A 25,434-nucleotide genomic window follows, 5' to 3' on the forward strand; every position below is an offset into this window, starting at 1 on the left:
CCTTCATGTGCCAGATGCATGTTTCACATGAGTGTGTAGTTACCCATAAATAGGTCTGCGCATGCGCAGAACATTAAAAAATGAAAAAAAAAACACCATGCTGCACTGATTGGGGAACTGGTTTGAAGGTGTGGTAGGCCTGGGTCACTGTCGGTTCCGGTGACCCAGGTCGGCAAACCACTACCGGTTTGTCTGAACTGGTCCAAACTGGTAAGAACCCACCTCTGATATGGATAGATAGAGGTAGAGATATGAGAGAGAGAGAGAGAGAGAGAGAGAGAGAGAGAGACAGACAGACAGACAGACAGACAGACAGACAGGCACTTGGAAATTATCTAAATGTAGTATATATACTACATTTAGATAATTTCTGAATGGCTCTTTTAATTTGAGCCAAGTATCAATCAAAATAATAGAATAGAAGAGTTGGAAGGGACCTTGGAGGTCTTCTAATCCAACCCCCTGCTCAGGCAGGAGACCCTAAACCATTTCCGACAAACGGTTGTCCAATCTCTTCTTAAAAACTCCCAGTGTTGGAGCATTCTTGGAGCACATGGCAATGCAAATATTATATAGTCCCTGTCTTCAACTTTTGTAAAGCAGCTGCATCTTTCTTGAGATTGCAAAAGGTTCTGCAACTAACATGTGGTCTTAGGAAAAAAGATGCAGCTGCTTGAAAGAGTTTCAGATGAGTAAACGATTCATGCCTCCATGCTGCAAAACTCTGTTCTGGTATGGAATGCACACGCCTGTGATTTCATGTTAATACATTTAAATATCAATATACTATTTCTCTATACCGTTTTTCAAAAGTACTGCTTCAGTGTCACGAGTTTTTTTTTTAAAAAAAACAAGCACGTCAGAGTTACATCCTGTTATTCTTTCAATCTCCAGCCGTAGGTGGATGTGTTGTGCTAAGCAACTTCTATTGTTGGATGAAAAATGTCTGTAAATAAACCTTTGTGCAAATATATAACAACAGTTATTTAACAAATAAGATTTGTTTTGTCAGAATCTAGCATGTTTTCTTTCCTTTTTTAGTGGAAACAACTAAAGCTTTACTCTATGCCTCCCTCTCTATCTCTCTCTCTCCCCCCCTCTCTCTGTCTCTCTCATTCACTCTCTGTCTCTCTCTCTCTCATTCACTCTCTCTGTCTCTCTCTGTCTCTCTCTCATTCACTCTCTCTCTCGTTCACTCTCTCTCTGTCTCTGTCTCTCTCTCATTCGAACCCTCACCACCCTCCAGGCCTTCCGCAAAGCCCTTAAAACCTGGCTGTTCCGACAGGCCTGGGGCTAATAAGCTTTTGTCCCCCCTCGAATGGCATGGTTGTTGTGTGTTTTAAATTGTGGTATTGTTTTGTTCGTGTTCTTTTCCCCCCCTTATTTGTACCCCCCCACTTGACTTGGGTTGTGAGCCGCCCTGAGTCTCCTTCGGGGAAAAGGGCGGTATAGAAATATAATAAATTCAAATTCAATTCACTCTTTGTCTCTCTCTGTTTCTCTGTCTGATTCTCTGTCTTGTTCTCTCTCTCTCTGTCTCTGTCTCTGTCTCTCTCCCTCTCTGTCTTTCTCTGTCTCTCTCTCTCTCAGTCTCTCTCTCTCTCTCTCTCTCTGTAATATGCATATTGTATATAATAGTGAACTTAGTTATTGAAATGATTGTTTACTCTGGAAAATATAATAATGGTTTTTCATTAAACTGTCATTATCGTATGGCAGGAGCAAGCCCATGGAAAACTTTCTTTAAATAACCCAGAGTCCTTTGTCTTTTAGCGCATTGTCTATCAATCAGAGCAAAACACCCAAGCATAGAATGATGCTGCAGTGATGTTTAACGCCCTTGGAAATGAGCATCCTCATGCTTGTTCATATTTAGAAAGGCAGCCCGCGCTCTACCCTGTTTCCACAAAAATAAGACCTCCCTGGATAATAAGCCCAATCGGGCTTTTGAGCGCATGCGCTAAAACAATCCCTCTCCCAAAAATAAGCCCTCCCCAAAAATACTGCAAACATAGCAGCAGCCAAGAGGTGACCATGCTCGCCGCCTCCTGCACCTCGAAAATAATAAGACCTCCCCGAAAATTAGGCCAAGCATTTATTTTGGGGGTCAAAAGAAAATAAGACGCTGTCTTATTTTCGGGGAAACACGGTAGGTGTTTGAGCATCTAAAGTTTTTCTTTCTTGGACAAGGGTGCCTTTTAAGTATTTTAGCTGATGGCCTATCCCGAAAGGCTTTGCAACCTATCCATGAATCATTTCATTGTTTCTTCCCAGGGACGGATGAGAAAACAAACCTTGAGCTCATTATTCTTGTTGGGACAGCGATCATCGCCATGTTCTTCTGGCTGCTCCTCGTAATCATTCTCCGGACTGTGAAACGGGTAATGAAAGCTACCCTTCCCCCACTGTCCTGTTGGCATTAGTCTTGCATAACAAATGAAACCTGATGGGTTTCCTTTTGTCCTGGTTCTTGGCTTTGTCTTGAAACCAACAGAGGCTTCTCCCCGCCACCACCACCCCCTTCCTTGGGGCATCACATTCCTGCAGAACGTTGAAGGCATCCAAATATTTTGCTTTTAATTGGTGGGATGAGAGAAGAAAAAATTAGGCCTTCCCCCCCCCCCCACCCCCAGATAGTAATAAAGCAAGTTTCTAAGGTCGGTTGATGAGTATGTGCCTTACGGAGCAGTTATGGGAAACAATGTTCTTGCATTTCTGGAAAAAAGGAAAAGAAGGCTTCAAGTCTTAACCATGCTAGTGAGAGAGGGCAGATCACCCAATATGGGTAGTCCTCGACTTACAACAACTCACCTCGTGACTGTTTGAAGCAGTGGTGGGTTCCGGATCCCGTTGCAACCGGTACGGTTGCATTCTTACCTCCTGCGATGCCTCCGCGACGCCTCCGTGACGCTCCAGCTGCTTGGCGGAGTGTTGCGCAGGCGCCGTACGCTCCATATGCGTGTGCGGAAGCGCCGAACAGCTCAAATACAGGTAAGGAGGGTGGGTGCCCCTCCCGGAGCACCGTACCAGAACGGTACCCATTGCTCCCAGCAGGCACCAGTACACCAGTACTGGGGCATACCAGTCGTAACCCACCACTGGTTTGAAGTTACAATGGCACTGGAAAAAAAGGGACCTATGACCATTTTTCATACTTACGACCGTTGCAGCATCCCCATGGGCACGTGATTTACATTTTGGATGCTTGACAACCGACTCGCATCTATGACGTGGTCATGCGATCCCCTTTTGCAAGCAAAGTCAAAGCCAGATTCACTTAACAACCGTGCTATTAATTTAAGAACTGCAGTGATTAATTGAACAACGGTGGTGAGAAAAGTCATAAAATGGGGCAAGGCTCACTTAGCAACCTAAATTCTAGGCTCGATTGTGGTTGTAGGTTGAGGACAACCTGTAATAAGGGTAAGCTACTATTGTTGATGTTGTGTTTCTTTCAGGCCAATGGAGGAGAACTAAAAACTGGCTACCTGTCTATCATCATGGATCCTGATGAAGTCCCGATGGTTGAGCAGTGTGAACGTCTCCCTTACGATGCCAATAAATGGGAATTCCCCCGGGATAGGCTGAAGCTAGGTGGGCTCTCTTCCTTCAAACCAATATGTCCTGATAGCCATTAGATGTTCTGACCCAGCCTTAGCTAAAGCAAGAAACACACTCCTTATTTATTTACCTCTTGTGAATTAACGGCATTCGCCCACCGAAAAGTCCACGCCAGAGTGATGCAAGGAGTTAAATGCAGCAACAGACCTTATCAGTTCCTTGTGACAATTGCAAGGCCAAAAGGCTGCAAATTAAGTCCTGGCAAGCAGTCTTTGATGCACGAAACACAATGAGCAGAATCTTCAGAAATACGAACTGTTTTCTCCTACAACCACAGTTCCTTTCCTTATACTTATTTCCCAGCCATGGAGGGGCCATTCAGCACCCACGTGTGCTTTGCTTCCCAAGTCGGCTCCTTGTTCTCCCTTGTTCACCTCTCCTAACAGCTCTGCACACACATGCATCTGGGACAGGGCCCAGCTGTTCTTCCTCCTCATTCATCTAAGCCTCCAAAGGCAGATGCTTCTTCTGGTGGATGGGAAATGTTGGATGGCCCTGGCTCTAACTCTGCGTCCCGACACAGAGCACCCATCAGAGCCTTCCCCAGATTCTAGATCTGGCCCACGTTCCTCCCCAACCTCCTCGTTGTCCGAGTCTGCTGCCAGCTCTGCTGTCAGTTGGAGGGCCATAACATTAAATTAGAACTTTTGGGGGTGGGTGGATATAGGGATATAGGGAGAAATCACAGGACACTTCGAAAGTTATCATGTTTGTGCTTGGATTCCCCACTGGGATACTTCTTAAATCCAGTGAAGACTACAGAGTAGATGTGCAGGCATTGTAGATTGTTCACAGGGCTTTGTTTCAGGGTATTCTTTGTCATCGGGTCCGTGTTTGAGTTTCCCAGGAGGGTTCATGGGTTTTAATTAGCACTGGAAGCCAGCCAGGTCCCATCCTTCAACTGGAGGGAGGTCATCAGACAGTCAAAGAGACGTGTGGCAGAATACCGAAAAAGACAGGGCACAATCATCCCTAATTTCCACCATTTCTGAGCGGTGAAGTCACCGGCAGTGTGTGTATAGCGGTGAAATCTCAGCTAGGCCACACACTGGGGAATAAGCCAAAGCTGTGCCTGTTGGAATCCCTCTCTTAATAGTGTCATTAGCCACAACAATGCTATTTAATAATAAAAGAAACTCTCAGGGAAACCAGAATACACGCCTTTGTCCCAGAGTGGCCCAACACCCACACAGTCGGATTTATGCAATTGGCAGCCAGGACTTTGTCACCAGAGGAGAGCAAGCCCTTCCTGGCACTTGTCCTTTCTTAAAGGGACGTTAGGTGGGCAGCTCCAGGCCATCAGGTTTCTGATTTTGAACCACTGGGGCTGAACAAGACCATGTCCTCCACATTGTTGCTTCCTCAGCGTTTTCAGAAGAAGGATTTGTATAGGTCTAAAAGGTGCTTCTCCCCCCCTCCCCAAAAAAGGCAAGTGGACTGGTTTTTTTTCCTTGAGGGGGAAGAAGAAGACCGGACTAGTCACAACAGATGAAGCTTCTTGGATGAGAAGCGAATTCTTCTTCTTCTTCTTCTTCTTCTTCTTCTTCTTCTTCTTCTTCTTCTTCTTCTTCTTCTTCTTCTTCTTCTTCTTCTTCTTCTTCTTCTTCTTCTTCTTCTTCTTCTCCTCCTCCTCCTCCTCCTCCTCCTCCCCCTCCCCCTCCTCCCCCTCCCCCTCCTCCCCTCCTCCTTCCTCTCCTCCTCCTTCTCTTCTCCTCTCCTCCTTCCCCTTCCCCTCCTCCTCCTCTTCTCCTCCTCCTCTTCCTCCTTTCCTCCTCCTCCTCCTTCCCCTCCTCCTTCCTCTCCTCCTTCCTCTCCTCCTCCTTCTCTTCTTCTCCTCCTCTCTTCCTCCTCCTTCCCCTCCTCCTTCCCCTCCTCCTCCTCCTGCTCCTGCTCCTCCTCCTCTTCTCCTCCTTCCCCTTCCCCTCCTCCTCCTCTTCTCCTTCCTCTTCTCCTCCTTCTCTTCTTTTCCTCCTCTCCTCCTCCTCCTTCCCCTCCTCCTCCTCCTCCTCCTCTTCTTTTCTTCCTCCTCCTCCTCCTCCTCCTCCTCCTCCTCCTCCTCCTCCTCTCCTCCTTCCCTTTCCCCTCCGCCTCTTCTTCTCCCCTCCTCCTCTTCTTCTTCCCCTCCCTTTCCTCCCATCTCCTCCTCCTTGGAAAAAACATTGTTGCCTTTCAGACAATTATGATCTGGATGACTGAGAATGTCCGTAGACTAGGCTAAGAGAATTGATCGGGATATTTGTAGCTCCCGTTTTGCTTTAGCTACAAATGCACTCATTGGTCAAGTAAGCCCAGTGTCAGGTCCCTGATGCCTATTGGCTAACTTCACAGGAATGTTAAAATGTTCCAATCAGAATCCTATGAAATATTAATATCGCTTTATAAATCATCAGTAGGGCCACGCCTGGAGGTTTTGGTTACGACGTTACAAAAAAGACTTTGGAAAAAGTGCAAAGAGGAGCAACTAAGATGATTAAAGGCCTGGGGACAAATACAAGACCGATTGCTAGTCTGGAGAAAAGAAGGGTGAAGGGTGACATGATACCAGTGTTCCAGTATTGCCACAAAGAAAAGGGGGTCAATTTATTTTTCCAAAGCACCAGGAGGCAAGAGAAGAAACAATGGATGGAAACTTATCAAGGAGAGAAGCAACCTTGGAATTAAGGACAAACTTACTAACCGTGGGAACTGCAGGGGTTTGGATTAGAAGACCTCCAAGGTCCCTTCCAGCTCTATTCTGATTGATTGATTGATTGATTGTAGCTAACTAATAGGGATCTAGTTAAGGCAAAGAGTTGAGCTTTTATTCTTGCGTGCCTGAGTCTCCTGCATCTCCTTCCCTAGACCAGTAGATCATATAAAATAATCTCATATCTTCAAAAATAATACAATCTTATTCTTGATTTGATGACAAAATTTCCGCGGCCAGTACTGAAACATATTTGCAAGGATCACCAACTAGGATAGCATTCTCAGACTCTTTCCTTCCACACTTTTTTTAAAATGGAATGTGTAAATTTCTTTCCTGCCACTTGGGGATAAATACCCCTCTTTACTTTTTTCCTATGTATCCAGGAAAGCCCCTCGGGAGAGGCGCGTTTGGTCAGGTGATCGAAGCTGATGCATTTGGAATTGACAAAACGACTACCTGTAGCACCGTAGCAGTCAAAATGCTTAAAGGTAAGAATCACGAATCTACACTCACCTAGGAACAAGGAAGGAGAGAAGGGAGGGAGGGAGGGAGGAAAGAAAGGGAAAATAAGGCGGTGTTACAACAGGCGGGAGGGATGGTAAATAAAGCAACCCAAACTGTATATTATAGCTGCTGGGAGTATACTCCTAGTGTTGGGTAGGCAATATAGCTTCATATACAATACCAAAATGGTCAATGTTGCTTTAAATGGGTGAATGTAATCAACTGTAATTACCTTTACAATCAAATGTAATTAACTTTGCAATAAGAGGGAGTCAGGAAAGGTCACTCTCTCTCTCTCTCTGCTTGGCCTATGCTTGATAACTACTTGATCACTTGATGACTGGAAGGTGAACTGCGACTGTAAGCAATGGTTTGTTCTTTGAATTGTGTTTGGACAAATACCTACTATCACTGCTTGTGAAGCTATTAGTAGTAGTAAAGCTACTTGTTTTTACTAGACTCTGTTTCTTCTACTAGCAACGTTCCTTCTCTCTAGCTGTTCATCCCGCTGTGCTACTTTCTGTCCCCCAACAGATATGCCCCTAACAATAGCCTTTTAAATGGAATAACAAATGTACAAGAATGATAAATGTAAAGAAGAATAACAATTGTGTGAATGTATACTTAAAAGGGCATGTAAGAGAATAAAAAATTAAAAAAAATTGGGGGAAAAAAAGAATCTACACTCACCTAGCAAGGAAGTGATGATAAGCAAATGTAGAAACTACAGAGATTATAACTCTTGGGCAAGGAGGATTGTTGTACTGTATTTAGTTGATTTTAGCAATTTTAGGGATGAAAGATGTCCTCCTGCTTTATTCTTTGGTTCAGACAATTGTCTCTGTTTCCCAAAAGACAGGTAACATGCACATTAGCAGTATTAATGCATTAACAGATGCATTTTTGCATTTCCTATCTAGTCTGGGTAATTGTTAAGTTTGAGTTTCGAGTTTGAGTTTCATTTTATTTATATGCCGCCCTATTCCCTACGGGACTCAGGGCGGCGCACAAACCCGAAGGAGGGGAAGGAAAAAAACAAAAAAACTACAAAAGTACAGGGCATTTTAAAAACAACCAATAGCCACACGATTCGAGAGGGGAAGGGAACTCATCGACCCCAGGCCTGCCGACACAGCCAGGTTTTAACGGCTTTTCGGAAGGCCTGGAGAGAGGTGAGGGTCCGAATCTCTGCGATCTGCCACAGAGAAGGCCCTCCCCTGGGTAGTAGCCAGATGACATTGGCTGGTAGACGGAACCCGGAGGAGGCCTCCCCTGTGTGATCTAATGGGTCTTTGGGAGGTAATTGGCAGCAGGCGGTCTCTCAAGTTAACTGTTTCTGGATAGGGTTTTACACATTACAAACCTCTTAATATTAGCAAGCATCTATCATCTAAACCAGGGGTGTCAAACTGGATTTCTTCAAAGGACAGATAAGCATTGTAGTTCTCCGTGGGCTGGCAGGGGTGGGGGTGGCGTGGGGTCGGGAGCAGGGGGAAAATGGGATGGACGCTTCCTGCAGCACCCTGCTGGCCAAAATGGGGCACGGGTGTGTGTGTGCGGCCCCCTCTGCCCCATTTTTTGGCCTCCCCGGCCTCCAGCAACACTCTGCCAGATGAAAACAGGCTGCAGGAGGGCCTCGCAAGGAATTATGAATGAAAGCTGTGCTATCATATTCCTTACACGTGCTATTTGTATATATAAATCCTGCAGGCTTCTTACACATGGACTAATGCTTGGTTCCTTTGCACATTATGCACCTTCTCTATGCAGTTTCTAAAAATAACAAATCTCTATTAAGTTTGCTCACAAATCTTGATAAGATGCTATTTTGATCTCTATTGTGGTTTGCCTAAAAACAAAACAAAACACCCTCCCATCATTTAGACTTGTCTACAGTAGAAAGAAACTCAACCTACTGAAACTTGAGAGAACAGGCATAAAATAGAGATGTTAATTGCTCGAAGGAAAGTCCAGAAGAACGTCTGGTACGGTGGCCATTCCTCTAAGATGCTTCAATAAATATGATTCAAGGTTTAGAGCAGCCTTTTAAGCCTGCCTGTTTAATCTTACATTGCAGCAACGAAGTTTGATAGACTTGATGATTTAAAAAAAAAAATCTTCCCCACCTTTGGAATGGAAGTTGGCAGCTCAGCTAACTGAGGCCCTTGAATAAATTCTGACTACAATTTATGGAATTCGGTTTATTAAAAAGAATCACGGTGGCGCAGTGGTTAGAATGCAGCACTGCAGACTAACTCACTGCTCACTCCAGGAGTTCGATTCTGAACGGCTCAAGGTTGACTCAGACTTCCATCCTTCCGCAGTCGGTCAAATGAGGACCCAGATTGTTGGGGGTAATATGCTGACTCTGTAAACAGCTTAGAGGGGGGCTGTAAAGCACTGTGAAGCGGTATATAAGTCTAAGCGCCATTGCTATTACTGCAATCGTTTGTATGCCTTTTGTTTTGCAGAGGGTGCAACTCACAGCGAACATCGGGCCCTGATGTCTGAACTCAAAATTCTTATTCATATTGGCCATCATCTCAATGTGGTCAACCTCCTTGGGGCTTGCACAAAACCAGGAGGTCAGTGTTGCTACTTAAGAACATCTCTCATGTATCTTAGAAACTGCATTGACTAATTTTGCTCTGAGTGGATGAATGGATGGATTGACATGGCAACCCATTTTGTAGATCTCCCTTGGAGTTCAGCAATGAAGAAAAAGATGCAAAACTAAGCAGAAATATTTAACAGAAAACATACAGAGGATTAGTCAATAGGGCAGGTTGATGGTTGCTTAATACTCTTTGAGTCTTCCTATCTGAAGGCTTGTAAGGTTCTGTCTGATGATGCTTTGGTCTGTTTTCATGATCTGCCCTTTTTTTCTTTCTCCCTGGACTTTCTTCAGGTCCCCTCATGGTGATTGTGGAATACTGCAAGTTTGGAAATTTGTCTGTGTACTTAAGAAGCAAACGGAATGATTTCGTTCCGTACAAGGTGAGGTTTCAGAACTTGGAGAGCCATTCACTGTATTGGTGATGAGATTTGTTGAACATTGTGTGATTACAGAGGTTACGATGGTGGGACAAGACTAGAAGGCTTAAAACAGCTGAAGGCAAGAGTACCCAACTTTGGTTATGGCAATAGCATTTCTGAGGCTGAACTGCTAAAAAAAAAGGCAGACCACATTAAAATGTGGGTGATAACGACTTTCATTAAAGGAAGTATGAAGATAACATAGATTAACCACTGATTTGATTTATTTGATTTATTTGATTTTGATTTTAATTTTATTTGTATGCCGCCCTTTTCCCTAAAAGGGACTCAGGGCGGCTCACAACTCAAAGGGAGGGAAAAAACAAACAAAGTTACAAAAAACATAGAAACCATACATAATTAAAAAAACACAACAATCATACCATTCGAAGTGGGGCAGCGAGTCTTTAGCCCCAGGCCTGTCGGAACAGCCAGGTTTTAAGGGCTATGCGGAAGGCCTGGAGGGTGGTGAGGGTACGAATCTCCATGGGGAGTTCGTTCCAGAGGGTCGGAGCAGCCACAGAGAAGGCCCTCCTCCGGGTAGTCGCCAGTCGACACTGGCCGGCTGATGGAATTCAGAGGAGGCCTAGTCTGTGGGATCTAATTGGTCTAGTGGAGGTAATTGGCAGCAGGCGGTCTCTCAAGTACCCAGGTCCAATACCATGATGTGGAATCTTTGCTTGTGTGAAGCAAATACTGTATGTAACTCAGTAGTGGGTTCCCGATCCCATTACAACCGGTACACTGCGACAAGGAGGGGTGTCCTCGGCGGGCACATGTGCTGCGCACGCCTGCACATGCACACACACACGTCCAGCAACACTTGCAATTGGCCCGTTTGTCTCAAAAAGCCGTAAGGAACGCGGGCGGGTAGGCCAAACAATCCACTGTTCCGGTACGGTGGCCGCTGCTCCCAGCTACCACTGGTACGCCCATACCGGGCCGTACCTCCCAGAACCCACCACTGATATAACTCCAGCAAAATAGGTGCTATCTTTTTCGCCACATTTTCTTGCATACCTTATTGTATAGTTTCCATTATTTACCAGCAACTAAGAACTGTGGGGCTGCATCCCCCTTTTTTTTTTGCTGTCACAGAAAATGATACAAATTTGATTGCTTCTTTTGTAATTATATTTGTTTGAACCGCCATAGACCAATAATACCAGATCTGGGCGAGGACACGGTGACTTCTCTGCAGACCTAAAGAAACGCTTGGATAGCATTGCAAGCAGCCAGAGCTCAGCAAGTTCAGGCTTTGGCGAGGAGCGATCCCTCAGTGATGTGGAAGAAGGAGAAAGTGAGATTTGTCATAATATTTTAAGCAAATGTTACGACCAAAGTTGAAATGTATAATAAAATATCCATATCTATATCCATATCTATATCCATATCCATATCTTTATCTTTGTGTATGTGCCAGAATAACTCTGGAACGCCTCGAGCAATTTCAATCAAATTTGGTACATAGATGACTTACTCTCTGGAAACAAATACTGGGGGGGTTAGACACCCTGAACACTCCTCGGTGTGTGTGTCTGTCTGTCTGGGTGTGTGTGTTCCAGATAACTCTGGAACGCCTGGGCCGCTGAAATGAAAAGGAAGTCAAATCACAGTACTTTTGACAGTAATAGTGTGCTTCTGGATGCAAGTTCATGTGTGTCTGTGTCTGTGTGTTCCAGCATAACTCTGGAACGCCTGGGCTGCTGAAATGAAAAGGAATCAATTATATCTATAGTGAATTACTTTGACTTGACACTATAGATATAATTCATTCCTTTTCCTGTATAATACAGGATTGGGATAAATAAATACCCGGGCAATGTCAGGTTATCACTTTTATGAAATAAAACCCTCTTTACACCCAAATAATCTGACGAAATTAAGAATTAATTTCTGTGAAGGAAAAAAATACCTTCAAGGGCTAATTAGTGAGGTTGTTAATATTAATTGGTATTTCTTTAGCGTCACCGTCCATGGTCAGGGTTTTCATTCACTGCTAATATCTCATTAATCCACAATGAGTTTTTTCTTAAAATCCTGTAATACAACAAAGAATGGTATCTGTCAACTAAACAAGGGTATTTTCCATGGAAGATATTCCATTCTGTTAATTCAACTGATGAAGGATAGATACCATCCTCAGCAGGTCCCATGGAAAATATCTCATCATCACCATGCACGCTACAATTTTAACTACCCAGTTTCCCTGAAAATCTCCCTGGATAATAAGCCCAATTGGGCTTTTGAGTGCATGCGCTAAAATAAGCCCTCCCCCCAAAATAAGCCCTCCCCAAAAATACTGCAACAGAGCAGTAGCCATGAAGTGACCATGCTTGCTGCTTCCTGCACCCGAAAAATAATAAGACCACCACAAAAATAAGTGCTTATTGAGGGGGGGTGTTAAAAGAAAATAAGATCAGGGGGTGGGTGGGGGGGAGGGTGGAAGTATAGACTCAATTTTCAGAACAATGAATGCACTTGGATACTGTTGCTTTTTTTTTCTTTTTTTCTTTTCTTCTTTCTTTTCCTTTTTTTTTCTTTTGTTTTAGTACAAAACAAATAGACCAATGAATACTAGAAATACACCGAAGCGAGGTGTAGAGGGAAAGAAGAGGGGGGAATTAAGAGGGAGTGAGAAGGGAATGTAAGGAGGGTGAGATGGTGGGAAGGGGAGAAAGGAATGGCTGAGGGGGAGGGGAAGTAGAAGAGGGGATTGTTGGAAGGGAGAAATGAAAGTTGGAGGGGTAGAAGGAAGGGTGTATGTAGGATAGAAGTGTTATGAGTTGTTTATTGCTTCTTTTTTTTTTAACTGCACAGTATTTAAGTGATTGTATAAAGGAAAATGTAATAAAAGAATCTTTGACTATAAGAAAAAAAATAAAAAAAAGAAAAGAAAATAAGACCCTGTCTTATTTTCTGGGAAACACGGGGTATATTGCTCAGGACGTGCTGTAGAGTATGCACTGTATATAAATTCATTTTTCATTTCTTTGCAGCCACTTCAGAAGATCCTTACAAAGCTTCTCTGAGCCTGGAGGATCTCATCTGCTACAGCTTCCAGGTGGCTCGGGGGATGGAATTCCTGGCGTCTCGGAAAGTAAGAAATTTCTTGTAGGGAAATGACACTGGTGGAGTGACAACATCCTTCAGGAAATAATTGTAATAAGGATGAGGTTTGGGGGAAGGAAACCATAATGTTTGTGTTCGAGACTTCAGAGCATTCTGGAGCTTAAGCTATTGATACTCCTAAGTGCTTTGGTAAAGGCATCGGCACTTGTGAATTCACCAACAACGTTGAAATACGAGCTGGAAGCTCTCTGTCCATTTCCCCTGATCAGATTTTATTATTTATTTCATGAATGTAAATGAACATGTCAACACATTGCTATCCACATCTGCTCTTCGGTAATTTGTAAGAGAGCTTCTCTGGTGTGGAGCAGAATATTTTTCTGTAGAGCAGGAATTATCTATGGGGGGGGGAGATAGTGGCCATGATAGAACAATAGAAGCCCTACCTTTTTAAAAAGCATTTGTCACATTTGTGATGCATGTAAAAAAGAGTGTTGTGGCCTGTCAGTGGCAGCAGATTCGGATAGTGAGGAGGTTGGGGAGGAAGATGGGCCAGTCCTAGAGTCTGGGGAGGGCTCTGATGAGGGCTCTGTGTTGGAGGCAGAGAGGGGGCCAGAGCCATATGCCAGTTATCAGCTGCCTTCAGAGTCAGACATCAGTGAGGCAGGTGAACAGCTGGAGCCTATTCCCAGTGTGCACATGAGCACAGTTGCCAGACGAAGGGAACAGCTAAAGAACAGGGGTTGACTTGGGAGTAAGGCCACAGATGGATGATGAATGGCCCCTCCCAGAGGAAATAAAAGAGGAGCGAAAGGGGAGTGGAGTTTGCAGGAGACAATTAGTTCACAATTGGTTCATGACTCTCTGAGACTCCTTGCCAAGTTCTGCAGATATCGGCCTGGCAGCTCTCCAAGCCAGATAAGGTCTGTGGCTGTAAATCCTCCCTTGAAAGACTTTGCTGGATGTCAATGAGCAGAATTCACAGTCAATTAATAAAAGGGGTTTTCATCGGGACAAGGAATTTGTTTCATGCTCTTGGGAAGCCTTGGTCAGAACAGATAGCTCCAAGACTGGGGGGACAATATTTTACTATTAAGTATAAAGTCATGCAACCAAGCCTTGCAGGGATGATAGCTTTTAAGATAAGGTTAGCCCTATTTTCTGGAAGAATTCAGACAAGTGACTGATTGTTTATCTTGCTTCAGTGTATACACCGAGATTTGGCTGCTCGCAATATCCTTTTATCGGAGAACAACGTGGTCAAAATCTGTGATTTTGGACTGGCTCGAGATATCTACAAAGATCCAGATTATGTCAGGAAAGGAGATGTAAGTTCAGTGCCTGAAATTTTGAGACGTTTATTCGAGATGTTAATAGAATAGAATTTTTTATTGGCCAAGTGTGTTTGGACACACAAGGAATTTGTCTTTGGTGCATCTGGTCTCAATGTACATAAAGAAAAATAAAATAGAATGCTTTCATCAAGAATCATAAGATGCAACACTTAGTGATACTCATAATAAGCAATCAAATTATACTAGGAAAGAAATAAAACAATATAAATTTTAAAGCTACAAGCAACATGGTTATATTCATCAGTGGAAAGAGATAGGTACTAGGAAAGAGATAGGTACTAGCAGTGGTGGGATTCAAATAATTTAACAACCGGTTCTCTGCCCTAATGATTTCTTCCAACAACTGGAAAGTTAGATTGGAGAAAGTTAACAACTGGTTCTCCCAAAGGGATGCAAACTGGCTGAATCCCATCACTGGGTACTAGGAAGGAAGAGAAGAATAATAGTAATACAGTCTTAGTAGATAATTTGACAATGCTGTGGGGATTAGTTGTTTAGGAGAGCGATGGCATGCGGGAAAAAGCTGTCCTTGTGTCTAGTTGTTCTGGTGTACAGTGCCCAATTTTGAGGGTAGAAGTTGAAACAATTTATGTCGAGGATGTGAGGGGTCTGTAGTTATTTTCACAACCCTCTTTTTGACTCGTGCAGTCAATGAAAGGTAGGTTGATAGCAACTGTTGTTTTTTTTCTGAACAGAAAAAGTTAACCATGACATCCTGAATCCCTAATCCCACCTCCACTTCATTGATTTGTAAACATGTTGCAATCAGTTTACTATAAGCTTTCAAATTTTACTATGCTATAACTTTAACTTTTATGGAAGTTACTATGACAACAATGTTCTTGTCATCGATTGATGGCATTTTAAGTATAATCTTTATTGTCATTGTACTTAAATACAACAGAATTGGTTAAATTTAGATATTTGGATATGAAATTTAGATATATAACATTGTTTCTTAACTATTTAGGCTAGACTACCCCTTAAATGGATGGCTCCAGAAACCATTTTTGATCGCGTTTACACAATTCAAAGTGATGTGTGGTCTTTTGGTGTGCTGCTGTGGGAGATATTTTCATTAGGTAAGTCAGATGTCTTTGCTGGCTAATATTCTCGAAGTTTAACTACTGAAATGTAACCATATTTGTTTATTTTTAATGCAGTGTCATTGTAGAGACCTATTTCTCCAGCAGTGTAGGACAAAAATGTGAATATTCAGTAGGAATTTACGTATTTGGAATATGTTTATTTGTTTCCCCTTAATAAAACCCAAGGGACGTGGTAACTCAGTGGCTAAGACCCTGAACTTGTCAATCAGAAAGGTCGGCAGTTCGAATCCCTAGTGCTGCGTAATGGAGTGAGCTCCCGTTACTTGTCCCAGCTTCTGCCAACCTAGCAATTGGAAAGCATGTAAAAATGCAAGTAGAAAAATAGGGACCACCTTTGGTGAGAAGAAGGTAACAGTGTTCCGTGCGCCTTAGGCATTTAGTCATGCCGGCCACATGACCATGAAGACATCTTTGGACTGTGCTGTCTCTTTGGCTTAGAAACGGAGATGAACACCGCCCCCTAGAGTCAGGAATGACTAGCACATATGTGCAAGGGAAAACTTTACCTAATACAATCCAAGACCTTCAATAAGGCCCAATTATGTCTGTGAGTTTGTGATGCGGTGGTGTAGAGGTAGAGCTCTTGCCTCGCAATCAGGAGGCTGTGGGTTCGATCCTAAGTAGAGGCAGATATTTCTCTCTTTGGGCACATTGAGAATATATCTACTGAACAAAGCTCCGCATTGGTGACAGGAAGGGTGTCTGGCCAGTAAACACTCAGCTCCATTCAGTTGTCCAGACACCACCCCGCAAGGTGATGATGGTGTCCATGAGTTTGTTTCCTGTTCATATTATTATGCTGATCAAATCAGTGGTGGGATTTAAATAATTTAACAACTGGTTCTCTGCCCTAATTACCAGCTGGGTAGGTGGGGCTTGGTGGTCATGTGACTGTGGGCATGGCCAACTCAATGTCACTCAGATCAATGGGCGCTTCACCTTAGCTGTGACAATGTAATGAGGGTTAACCGGAGAGGCAGTTTCTGTAAGCAGGGCAATAAAGATTAGGCTAGTAACAACACCAGAATGTTTCCTTTCTGCCTTCCTTACAGGATTAGCCCTGTAAAGTGGAAAAAAAACAAAATGAGATTTATCCGAACTGTTTAGAAAGTTAATAACTGGTTCTCCCGAATAGGTGCAAACTGGCTGAATCCCACCACTGGATCAAATGTTCCATGGATTGTAATGGGTCTGGAACCCCTTGTCATTTAATTTTGGAGGATTCCTCTTAAAACATTACACCCCATTTTTTGGGGTGCTCTGACACCCAGGAAACTGTTTCAAAAAATGAGGGAGCGAAGGTGTCTGTTTTGTTACATGAAGACATCTTCCCCTCCTGAAATAAATAAATTGGACCATGATGATAAATAAATTATCACACTTTTTATATGCCATTACAGGACTCACATGTTTTGGTTGGAAAATGTATAGCAAAACAATATCCAGATATTTTTTTTTAGAAAATTAATGTTGTCGCATTAAATTTATTATGGATTCTTTCTATGCTGGAGATTCCTATATGGTAGTAACTGGTAGTAAAAAATTTTGAATCCTACCACTGCTGAAGTGGTGGGATTCACTATCTTTGGTTGAAGTGATCTACCTGTTAAACTTGTAGCTATTTTTCATATTGGTGAAGTTTAGACAAGCAGAACAAGGAGCCCCGAATTTTAAGGCATTTTTTTTTAAAAAAAAGAATTCTACTTTTTTAGGGGCCTCGCCATACCCAGGTGTAAAAATTGATGAAGATTTCTGCAGAAGATTGAAAGAAGGAACGAGGATGAGGCCACCAGATTATACAACGCCTGAAATGTAAGAACTTTTGCTGTTGGAAACATGTTTTTTAACAGAGGTTGACCATACTTTCATTTTGTTCCCTTCTATTTAGGAATGCTCCAATAAAAATAAAACACACTTATTAGTTGGCCAACACGGTTTTGATGTTAATGGGGTAGAAAGCGCAAAGCTCAACCAAGCAAATCGATTTTTCCCGTTCTTCCTTTATTCCTTGTAACAAACACCATCGACAAGTAGCCGAATGGGTTTTATTCTGGGACATATTTATTGATAGTAGGTTTAATCCTCCAGGTATCAGACAATGTTGGACTGCTGGCACGGTGAGCCCAAACAAAGACCAACCTTCTCAGATTTGGTGGAGAGCTTAGGGAATTTACTGCAAGCAAATGTTCACAAGGTATGGAAATGTTTTACAGAAGGGATGGGGAATGATGGCCTTTTATAACTTGTGGATTTCAGCTGCCAGGATGTTTTGACCTAGGCTTCCCAAGATCACGCAGCACACTCTTTGTCCCGATAAAACCTCTTTTATTTAGGTTAAAGGGACTTCCTCTCCAGCCAAGTCCCATCAAACAGTCTTTCATGAGATTTCACAACTGCAGACCTTCATCAGGCTGGGGGAGTTGCCAGGCCGATATCTTCCAAACTCCAAGCTGTAGCAGCAATTACTTGGCAAGACGTCAGGGACAGCTATTCACCTTAATGGATTGAATGAATTGTCTCCTGCAAACTCCCCTCCCCTTTCGCTCTTCTTTATTCTCTATGGGAGGGGCCATTCACCACCTGTGCCTTTATTCCCGAGTCGTCCCTTGTTCCTTAGCTGTTCCCTTTTCCTGGCAGCTCTGTGTATGCACACATCGGGAACAGGCTCCAGCTGTTTGTCTGCCTCACTGATGTCTGATTCTGAAGGCAGCTGATAAGTGGCATACGGCTCTAGCCCCCTCTCTGCCTCCGACACAGAGCCCTCATCAGAGCCTTCCCCAGACTCCAGGACTGGCCCATGTTCCTCCCCAACCTCCTCACTGTCTGAGTCTGCCACCAGCTCCGCTGGCGGGCCACAGCACAGGATTCCTAAGCCAGCCATGCTGGGCTCAGGAATTCTGGGAGTTGAAGTCCAGAAGTCATAAAGGGGCCATCATTCCCCATCTCTGTTCTACAAGCCGCCACCAACTCCCTGAGGTTTTTTCCCCCTTCGTCTGCTCCACTCATTAATAATAAAAAGTAAACCTATTTTTGTCTGTCTCTCACACCAGGATGGTAAAGACTATGTTGTCCTTCCCCAAGTTATGTTGCTCCATACGGAAGAAGACTCCGGATTCTCCTTGCCAACGTCACCTGTTTCCTGCAAGGAAGAAGAGGAAGTACACGATTCTCTGTTCCCTTGTGACACCATGTCGCAAACAAGGTTTGTAATAGTCGGAGCATTCCATTGGGAGCATTCAACAATTCCTTCCCAAGGTTGACACATGATGTGGGGATCGCAACAAAGAGGAGGAAGGCATTTGAGTTGCTCATTATTTCAGTGCAATCTATCACACTAAGTGAGAACAGTTTGTGTCCTATCCAAGAGACGAGGTGACTATTGAGTCAGTAAACAATAGATGAATGAATTGTGTACATTTTTTTTAACTTCCCAGAAATGCCTTCAGCGTCCATGTAACAGAGACGCTATTGCTGGGAGAGTTCTGCAGGTTCCACACACTGAGGGTGTGGGAAGTTGATGAACGTTCAACCAGGGTTACACCATCCTCACATTATCACAAGGATCCATTGCATTACGCATAGTCCTCGGCGTTCATATAGTGACCATTAAAAGTTACAAAGGCAATGAAAAATGTGACTTATGACTGTGCAAGAAGCAGCCTTTCGGGACAGAAAAGGGTGACACTAAATATGCACATATTCACACATGCACATAAACCCACCCCTGTACAAACCCTTCATGCAATCTAATACAGGTTTCAGACTCCGTATAGCATTTAGATGCAGCAAGGGGTCGACTGAATCCATAGGAAGTACCTCTGTCTACGGGATAAAATTGTAATAATTCAAATCATACAAGATTCTGGCAATTTTTGAGCGATGCCTGGGGTCAAAATTGCTGACGATCACAGCTTGGTGGAATGCTAGTTGTACAATAGCAATAGCACTTAGACTTATATACCGCTTCACAGTGCTTTACAGTCCTCTCTAAGTGGGTTATGGAATCAGGGTTTTGCCCTTCCTCAACAATCTGGGTCCTTATTTTACCCACCTTGGAAGGACGGAAAGCTGAGTCAACCTTGAGCCGGTGAGAATCGAACTGCCAAATTGCTGGCAACCAGCAGTCAGCAGAAGTAGCCTGGAGTACCGCACTCTATCCACTGCGCTACTGTAGCTCATATAATTAGGGTTAGAAGAGGGGTAGAATGGCAATAGCACTTAGACTTATATACCGCTTCACAGTGCTTTACAGTCCTCTCTAAGTGGGTTACAGAATCAGCATTTTGTCCTCCCGCAACAATCTGGGTCCTTATTTTACCGACCTCAGAAGGGTGGAAGGCTGAGTCAACCTTGAGCCGGTCAGGAGTGAACTGCCAAATTGCAGGCGACCAGCAGGCAGCAGAAGTAGCCTGCAAGCTTCCTTTGGGTAATAATTGCAGAAGGCAAGTGAAATTTTGACCAGCCAGTTTTACTCAGCTTCGGTACGCTAACAAGAGATTTATTTCTTTTTTTTAGTCAGCATCGCACAGGAAGTAGAAGGAACAGTCGTCCTGTGAGTGTCAAGACCTTTGAATCTGTGCCTGTGGAACCGACCATAAAAGTGGTTCAAGATGTAAGTTCATTTTATACTTCTTCTTTTTTGGGGTGCTTTTGGTCCGTCCCATCTGACTGTCTGCCTGCGTTTCCATTGATTGTCCAAACAGCCTTTTCCCCCCCTCCCTGGTTTTTTCCCCAGGAAAATCAGACAGACAGCGGGATGATTCTCGCGTCCGAAGAACTAAAGGCGTTAGAAGAGAAAGCAAAAGAATTGGCGTTGCCCTTCAGGTAAATCTGGAGAAACAATCATTACACCCATTTTGTTAAAATAAATAAATAAATCAAGGTAGTACCCAATAAAAAATTAAAGGGGGGGGGAACAGCACAATGGGGGTGGTTGATTGAGAAACAATGGATCCCACCTCCCTCAACTCCGCCCCGCCCTCCCCATGTGTCCTTAGATTTCAATGTTTGGTGTTAATTTTTTTATGTTTTAATTGTGTATGTATAGACATATTTTTTGCCTGTAAGCCACCCAGAGTTATCCTATGGTAAAATGGGAGGAAACTAAATTTAGTAAATAAATAAATAAACAAACAAACAAACAAACAAATAAATAAATACATACATATATACATACATACACAAACACACAAACACACACATACATACACAAATAAATAAATACATATATACATAAATGTATGCATACATGCATACATGCATGCATACATACATACATACCGGGTTTCCCCAAAAATAAGACCAAAAATAAGAATATTTTTTTTAAAAAATAATTTTTTGCTCCAAAACGATTTTCTGGTTAGATATTTTAGATATTTTAGATATTTTAGATATTTTATTAATATTTATAGGCCGCCCTTTTCCCCGCGGGGACTCAGGGTGGCTTACATAAAATAGGGAGGTTAGGTTTTACGTTTCAGGGAAATACGGTACTAAATGCATCCGTCTGGCTGAAGAGTTTAACTGGGGCTTATTTTTTGGGGGGGTAGGGCTTATATTATGAGCATCCGAAAAAATCATGCTACAGCTTATTTTCCAGTTAAGTCTTTTTTTTGGGGGGGGGGAGATACTGTACATACATACATAAATATACAAATAAATACATAAATAAATTAAATTCTCTACTTGAGAGGAAATATCTAGTGTTATCCACTTCTCTTTTGGACAGATTTATTCTTCTTACCCAGTAATGTTCCATCAATGATGCCACACTCTAATGTTTTGCTGTAAGATGTTGGGAGGTGGAAGAAAATGTCAGCACACAATACCGCACTTTGACTTCCTGGGGTTCCAATGTCACTTTGGGAATCACATGTCCAACTATATCCTGTGTTTATTTATTCCCGCATCCTTTCCCTCTCTCCCTCTGTAGCAATTTGATAGACTATTTGCTGCTAATGGCAGTTAGGGGGATACATTCCAGATAGATGGAGATGCTTCTCCATCTGTCCCTGTGTTTCATCCACACGGAATAGGATAGAATATAGAATAGAATACTTCGTTGGCCAAGTGTGATTGGAGACACAAGAAATTTGTCTCCAATGCAGAAGCTCTCAAGTGTAGAAGCAAAACAGCGAAGTCATAATAATGATGATAATACCAATATGAAGATGTAGTAAAGAAGATGGGAATGATAATAATAATAATACTTCGACCATACAATGTGCGTAAATATACTTAGACATAAGACAGTGCTGTGAGAATCAAGTGTTTAGCAGCGTGATGGCTCAAGAGATAAAACTATCTGTGTGTCTAGTTGTTTTGGCATGCAATATCCTGTAGCGCCATCCTGAGGGGAGCAGTTGAAACAGTTTATGTCCAGAATGTGACGGGTCTGTAGATATTCTCTCAGCTCTCTTTCTGACCCTTGCAATAAACCAGTCCTCAATGGAAGGCAGGCTGGTTGCAATTGTACAATCCTCTCTATCTGCTGGAGTCTGTAACTGTCCCTGTACCAAGCCAGACAGAATGTCCTCCATATTTGTCGGCCCAGGCAAAAACCCCATGTTGATAGCCCTGTGAGGTAGTTCCAAATATCACCCAAAATTAAATCAGAGTCCAAGGCAAAGTATTCCTCAAAGTGCCAATTTATGAAGACAGCCATGTTGGCACATCTGGGAAAATCCGAATCTGAAAGCTTCCTGGTTTTCCCCACCCAGTTGAAAGTTCATGATCTTGCCCCCCACACCCACAAGTCCATCCCATGGTCCAATCTTCCACTGCCACACTGGCAGTTCCACCCATCCAGTTCCGGTCAGGCTGAGAGGTGTAGGGAAACAAAAGATGATCTTGGTTTCTAGAAAGGAATTTTTAATTTTGATAACAACGCATTCTACTCCTTACTATTCCCCCTACCAATTCCCCACTAATGAAACAGCAGAGTAAAATAAGAGAGAGTGTGGCAGGCCAAAGATCCTAAAAGGAACTGGCCGCAGGCCTAACAGGTAGTCCAGAAAAGCATTTGGTATGCTAATTCCTCGCCTTCTGTGGGCTAGAACAGGGGTGGGATCCAGTGGTGGGATTCAAATAATTTAACAGCCGGTTCTCTGCCCTAATAACCAACTGGGTAGGTGTGGCTTGGTGGCCATGTGACCAAGCGGGCGTGGCCAACTCAACATCACTCACGTAGATGGGTGCTTCGCGTTACCTGTTACAATGTAGTAAGGGTTAACCGGAGAGGCAGTTTCTGTAAGCAGAGCAATAAAGATTAGGCTAGAAACAACACCAAAATGTTTCCGTCCTGCCTTCCTTACAGGATTAGCCCTGTGAAGTAGAAGAAAACAAAAGGAGATTTCTTCCAACATCCGGTTCTCTGAACTGCTTAGAAAGTTACCAACCGGTTCTCCTGGATAGGTGCGAACTGGCTGAATCCCACCAGTGGTTTAACAACCAGTTTGCTGCATGCAGTTTACAGATAAATCACCTTTCGCATTACTGCTGGGGAGGAAAACAGCTGGCTTCAGAAAAGAGAATATAGAATTAGTATAGCGCAGAGATGGGCGGGCGGGCACAGCTGAAAGTTGGAGTGAACTAGTTAGCTCCCAGCTGAGAGTCAGAGCTACCAGTTCAGCCGAACCAGTAGAATCCCACCCCTGGGCTAGAACATCTTTTATATGCTAGTTGTCCATTCTGGATCTCTTAGTTCTGTCCCCCAAGGTCGTTCCCACACACCATTACAGATACTCTGAACTGTGGTGCAAAACGAGCCATTTTTATTTTTGTTTGTTTTCCAGTGGGCTGATTTCCAGCAAAAGCAACGAATCTGTTATGTCTGAAGCTTCAAATCCCACCAGCGGCTACCAGTCAGGCTACCATTCTGATGACATGGACATTGCCATGTATCCTAGTGAGGAAACAGAACTCTTAATGCTCAGGGACGACGCTTCTCAGACCTCCTTCGTGGCCTATGGCCCTGCTATCTCTCTGAGTTCGCAGTCTGTATAAGGACTTCCCCAAAAAACGGCGACAACTGGAACTTGTACCAAACACTGCCTCGTCCTGAAACCCATTGTATTCATACCCAGAATACAGGAGGGGAGAAAAACATGAATTTTCCCATTATTATTATTATTATTTCATGATAAAAAGAAGAAAATTTCAATAAGGAATCCCGTGGAGGCAATGCAAGACTTTGAGAGAGCTTGAAGATATATTCGGCATTGTGGACAGTCATAGAAAACCGTTTCACCCTCAGTTGGAATGCAAAAACATTGTAAAATCCGATAAAGAGGCCATCTTTCTATGCAGTTACATGAAGATGGAAATAGGCCGTCTATAGGCTGCTTTGAGTTTTGGGTTCGTCAGCAATGAGATTTCAGAAGTGTGGTCTAAGACACACGTCTGGAGCCTAAGACAGTGTCTAACAGTACAATCCCTGCAGTGGTGGGATCCAATTTTTTTTTTTACTACCAGTTCTGTGTTGGCGTAGCTTGGTGGGCGTGGCATGGCTTGGTGGGCGTGGCCGTGACCCGTCAAAACCGCGGACCACTAAAGCGCGCCCGATCAAAGCGCGTACGTGACGTCATCAGCAGCGCGACAAATAAAATTAAAAATAAATTAAATTAAAATTAAAATTAAAGCAAGCCGATTCACATAAAGGTAAGGGTTAGGTTTAGGTTTAGGGTTAGGGTTAGGTTAAGGGTTAGGTTTAGGGTTAGGTTTAGGGTTACGTTAAGCATTAGGGTTAGGTTTAGGGTTAGGTTAAGGGTTAGCGTTAGGTTTAGCGTTAGGTTAAGGGTTAGGTTTAGGGTTAGGTTAAGGGTTAGGGTTAGGGTTAGGTTTAGGGTTAGGTTTGGGGGGGTTAGGGTAAGGTTTTCGCGTTAATTTTAAATTTACCGCTCACAGCGTGCCGTTTTCGTCGCGCTGTGATGACGTCACGTACGCGCTTTCGTCGAGCGCGCTTTAGTCTACCGCGGATTTGTGATGGAACCGGGCATGGCAGGGGAAGGATACTGTAAAATCCCCATTCCCTCCCAATCAGCTGGGACTCAGGAGGCAGAGAATAGATGGGAGTGGAGCCAGTCAGAATTGGTATTTACCGGTTCTCCAAACTACTCAAAATTTCCGCTACCGGTTCTCCAGAACTGGTCAGAAGCTGCTAAATACCACCTCTGAGCCCCTGCCTTTGCTAAATAAATCCTCTTTCATGTTTATCTCTTCCATTGAAGGACCCTTCCTGTCTAAATCTTGCTGTTAAAAGTAAGCCTCTAAAAGCTACTGAAAAGCAGGACAACTGCCTTTGTGAAAAGCTCTGTTTTTAGTGCCTAGTGCCTTGATGTCTTTTCGATTCTTTCAAAGAAGGCTTCCTTCTGAAATGAACCCCCATAGGCTTGAGAAAGGCTTAAAATTAGCAAATCATTCCAGAGTTTAACCATTATTCACCAAAGAATGTGGGCGAACATTTCTTTACTTGATCGGTGTTGTATGGCTCCTAAGATGCAGACACATACAGTATGACTTTTTTGGACAGTAATTACTATGGAAAGTAATACGTGTTTTGATATAATAACCTCTTGTAGCACAGCCAAGAAAATGGTCCATAAAATCAGTTTTATCACTGAGATAACAGAGTTGGAAGGGACCTGGGAGGTCTTCTAGTCCGACCCCCTTTCAACCAGGAGACCCTCTACCATTATTAGCTGCTCAGAATGTCCTGATGGAACTTTTAAGTGGAAAGATTCCACAATTTGGTCAACCAGAGCCCAGAACACAGCATGTGAGATACATTGAAAGAGTTTTCTTTACGGAAAGTATCACGAAGCTATTTTGACACGTGTTTTGTTTTTGGTTACTTTTATATTTTCCATTCATGGTTTTGTATTTTTTTGTTTAATACGTCAAGCAGAACAAAGCCACGGATTAACAAAAATGTAAAAGGCACAATCGCGGTATTTATAGCCTGGATATGTAGAAAGAATTGTAATATATTATGAAAATAAATAAATAAATATATTGTATAATGAAAGCCGAGTGGAACGTATCCTTGAGT

The 25,434-nt window shown here is 43.2% G+C and overlaps 1 protein-coding gene across 1 annotated transcript in view; it reads left to right on the top strand.

Annotated features, from left to right (window-relative positions):
- KDR (kinase insert domain receptor) overlaps nucleotides 1–24,018 on the top strand; it is a 76,179-nt gene extending 52,161 nt beyond the window's left edge. The window contains exons 16-30 of the mRNA XM_087724731.1: nucleotides 2,275–2,381; nucleotides 3,459–3,594; nucleotides 6,694–6,798; nucleotides 9,286–9,399; nucleotides 9,723–9,811; nucleotides 11,006–11,150; nucleotides 12,850–12,950; nucleotides 14,128–14,250; nucleotides 15,248–15,359; nucleotides 17,099–17,198; nucleotides 17,475–17,580; nucleotides 18,437–18,588; nucleotides 19,902–19,998; nucleotides 20,122–20,210; nucleotides 23,180–24,018. Of these exons, the coding sequence (XP_087580857.1) occupies nucleotides 2,275–2,381; nucleotides 3,459–3,594; nucleotides 6,694–6,798; nucleotides 9,286–9,399; nucleotides 9,723–9,811; nucleotides 11,006–11,150; nucleotides 12,850–12,950; nucleotides 14,128–14,250; nucleotides 15,248–15,359; nucleotides 17,099–17,198; nucleotides 17,475–17,580; nucleotides 18,437–18,588; nucleotides 19,902–19,998; nucleotides 20,122–20,210; nucleotides 23,180–23,390 (1,787 nt within the window). The 3' untranslated portion in view covers nucleotides 23,391–24,018. The remainder of the gene's footprint in view (nucleotides 1–2,274; nucleotides 2,382–3,458; nucleotides 3,595–6,693; nucleotides 6,799–9,285; nucleotides 9,400–9,722; nucleotides 9,812–11,005; nucleotides 11,151–12,849; nucleotides 12,951–14,127; nucleotides 14,251–15,247; nucleotides 15,360–17,098; nucleotides 17,199–17,474; nucleotides 17,581–18,436; nucleotides 18,589–19,901; nucleotides 19,999–20,121; nucleotides 20,211–23,179) is intronic.
- The last annotated feature ends 1,416 nt before the right edge of the window (nucleotides 24,019–25,434 follow it).

The sequence above is a fragment of the Thamnophis sirtalis genome, unplaced genomic scaffold (assembly GCF_051295495.1).
Source record: "Thamnophis sirtalis isolate CommonGarterSnake01/CBP01778 unplaced genomic scaffold, rThaSir2_p1.2 scaffold_10, whole genome shotgun sequence".
In the NCBI taxonomy this organism is placed as follows: domain Eukaryota; kingdom Metazoa; phylum Chordata; class Lepidosauria; order Squamata; family Natricidae; genus Thamnophis; species Thamnophis sirtalis.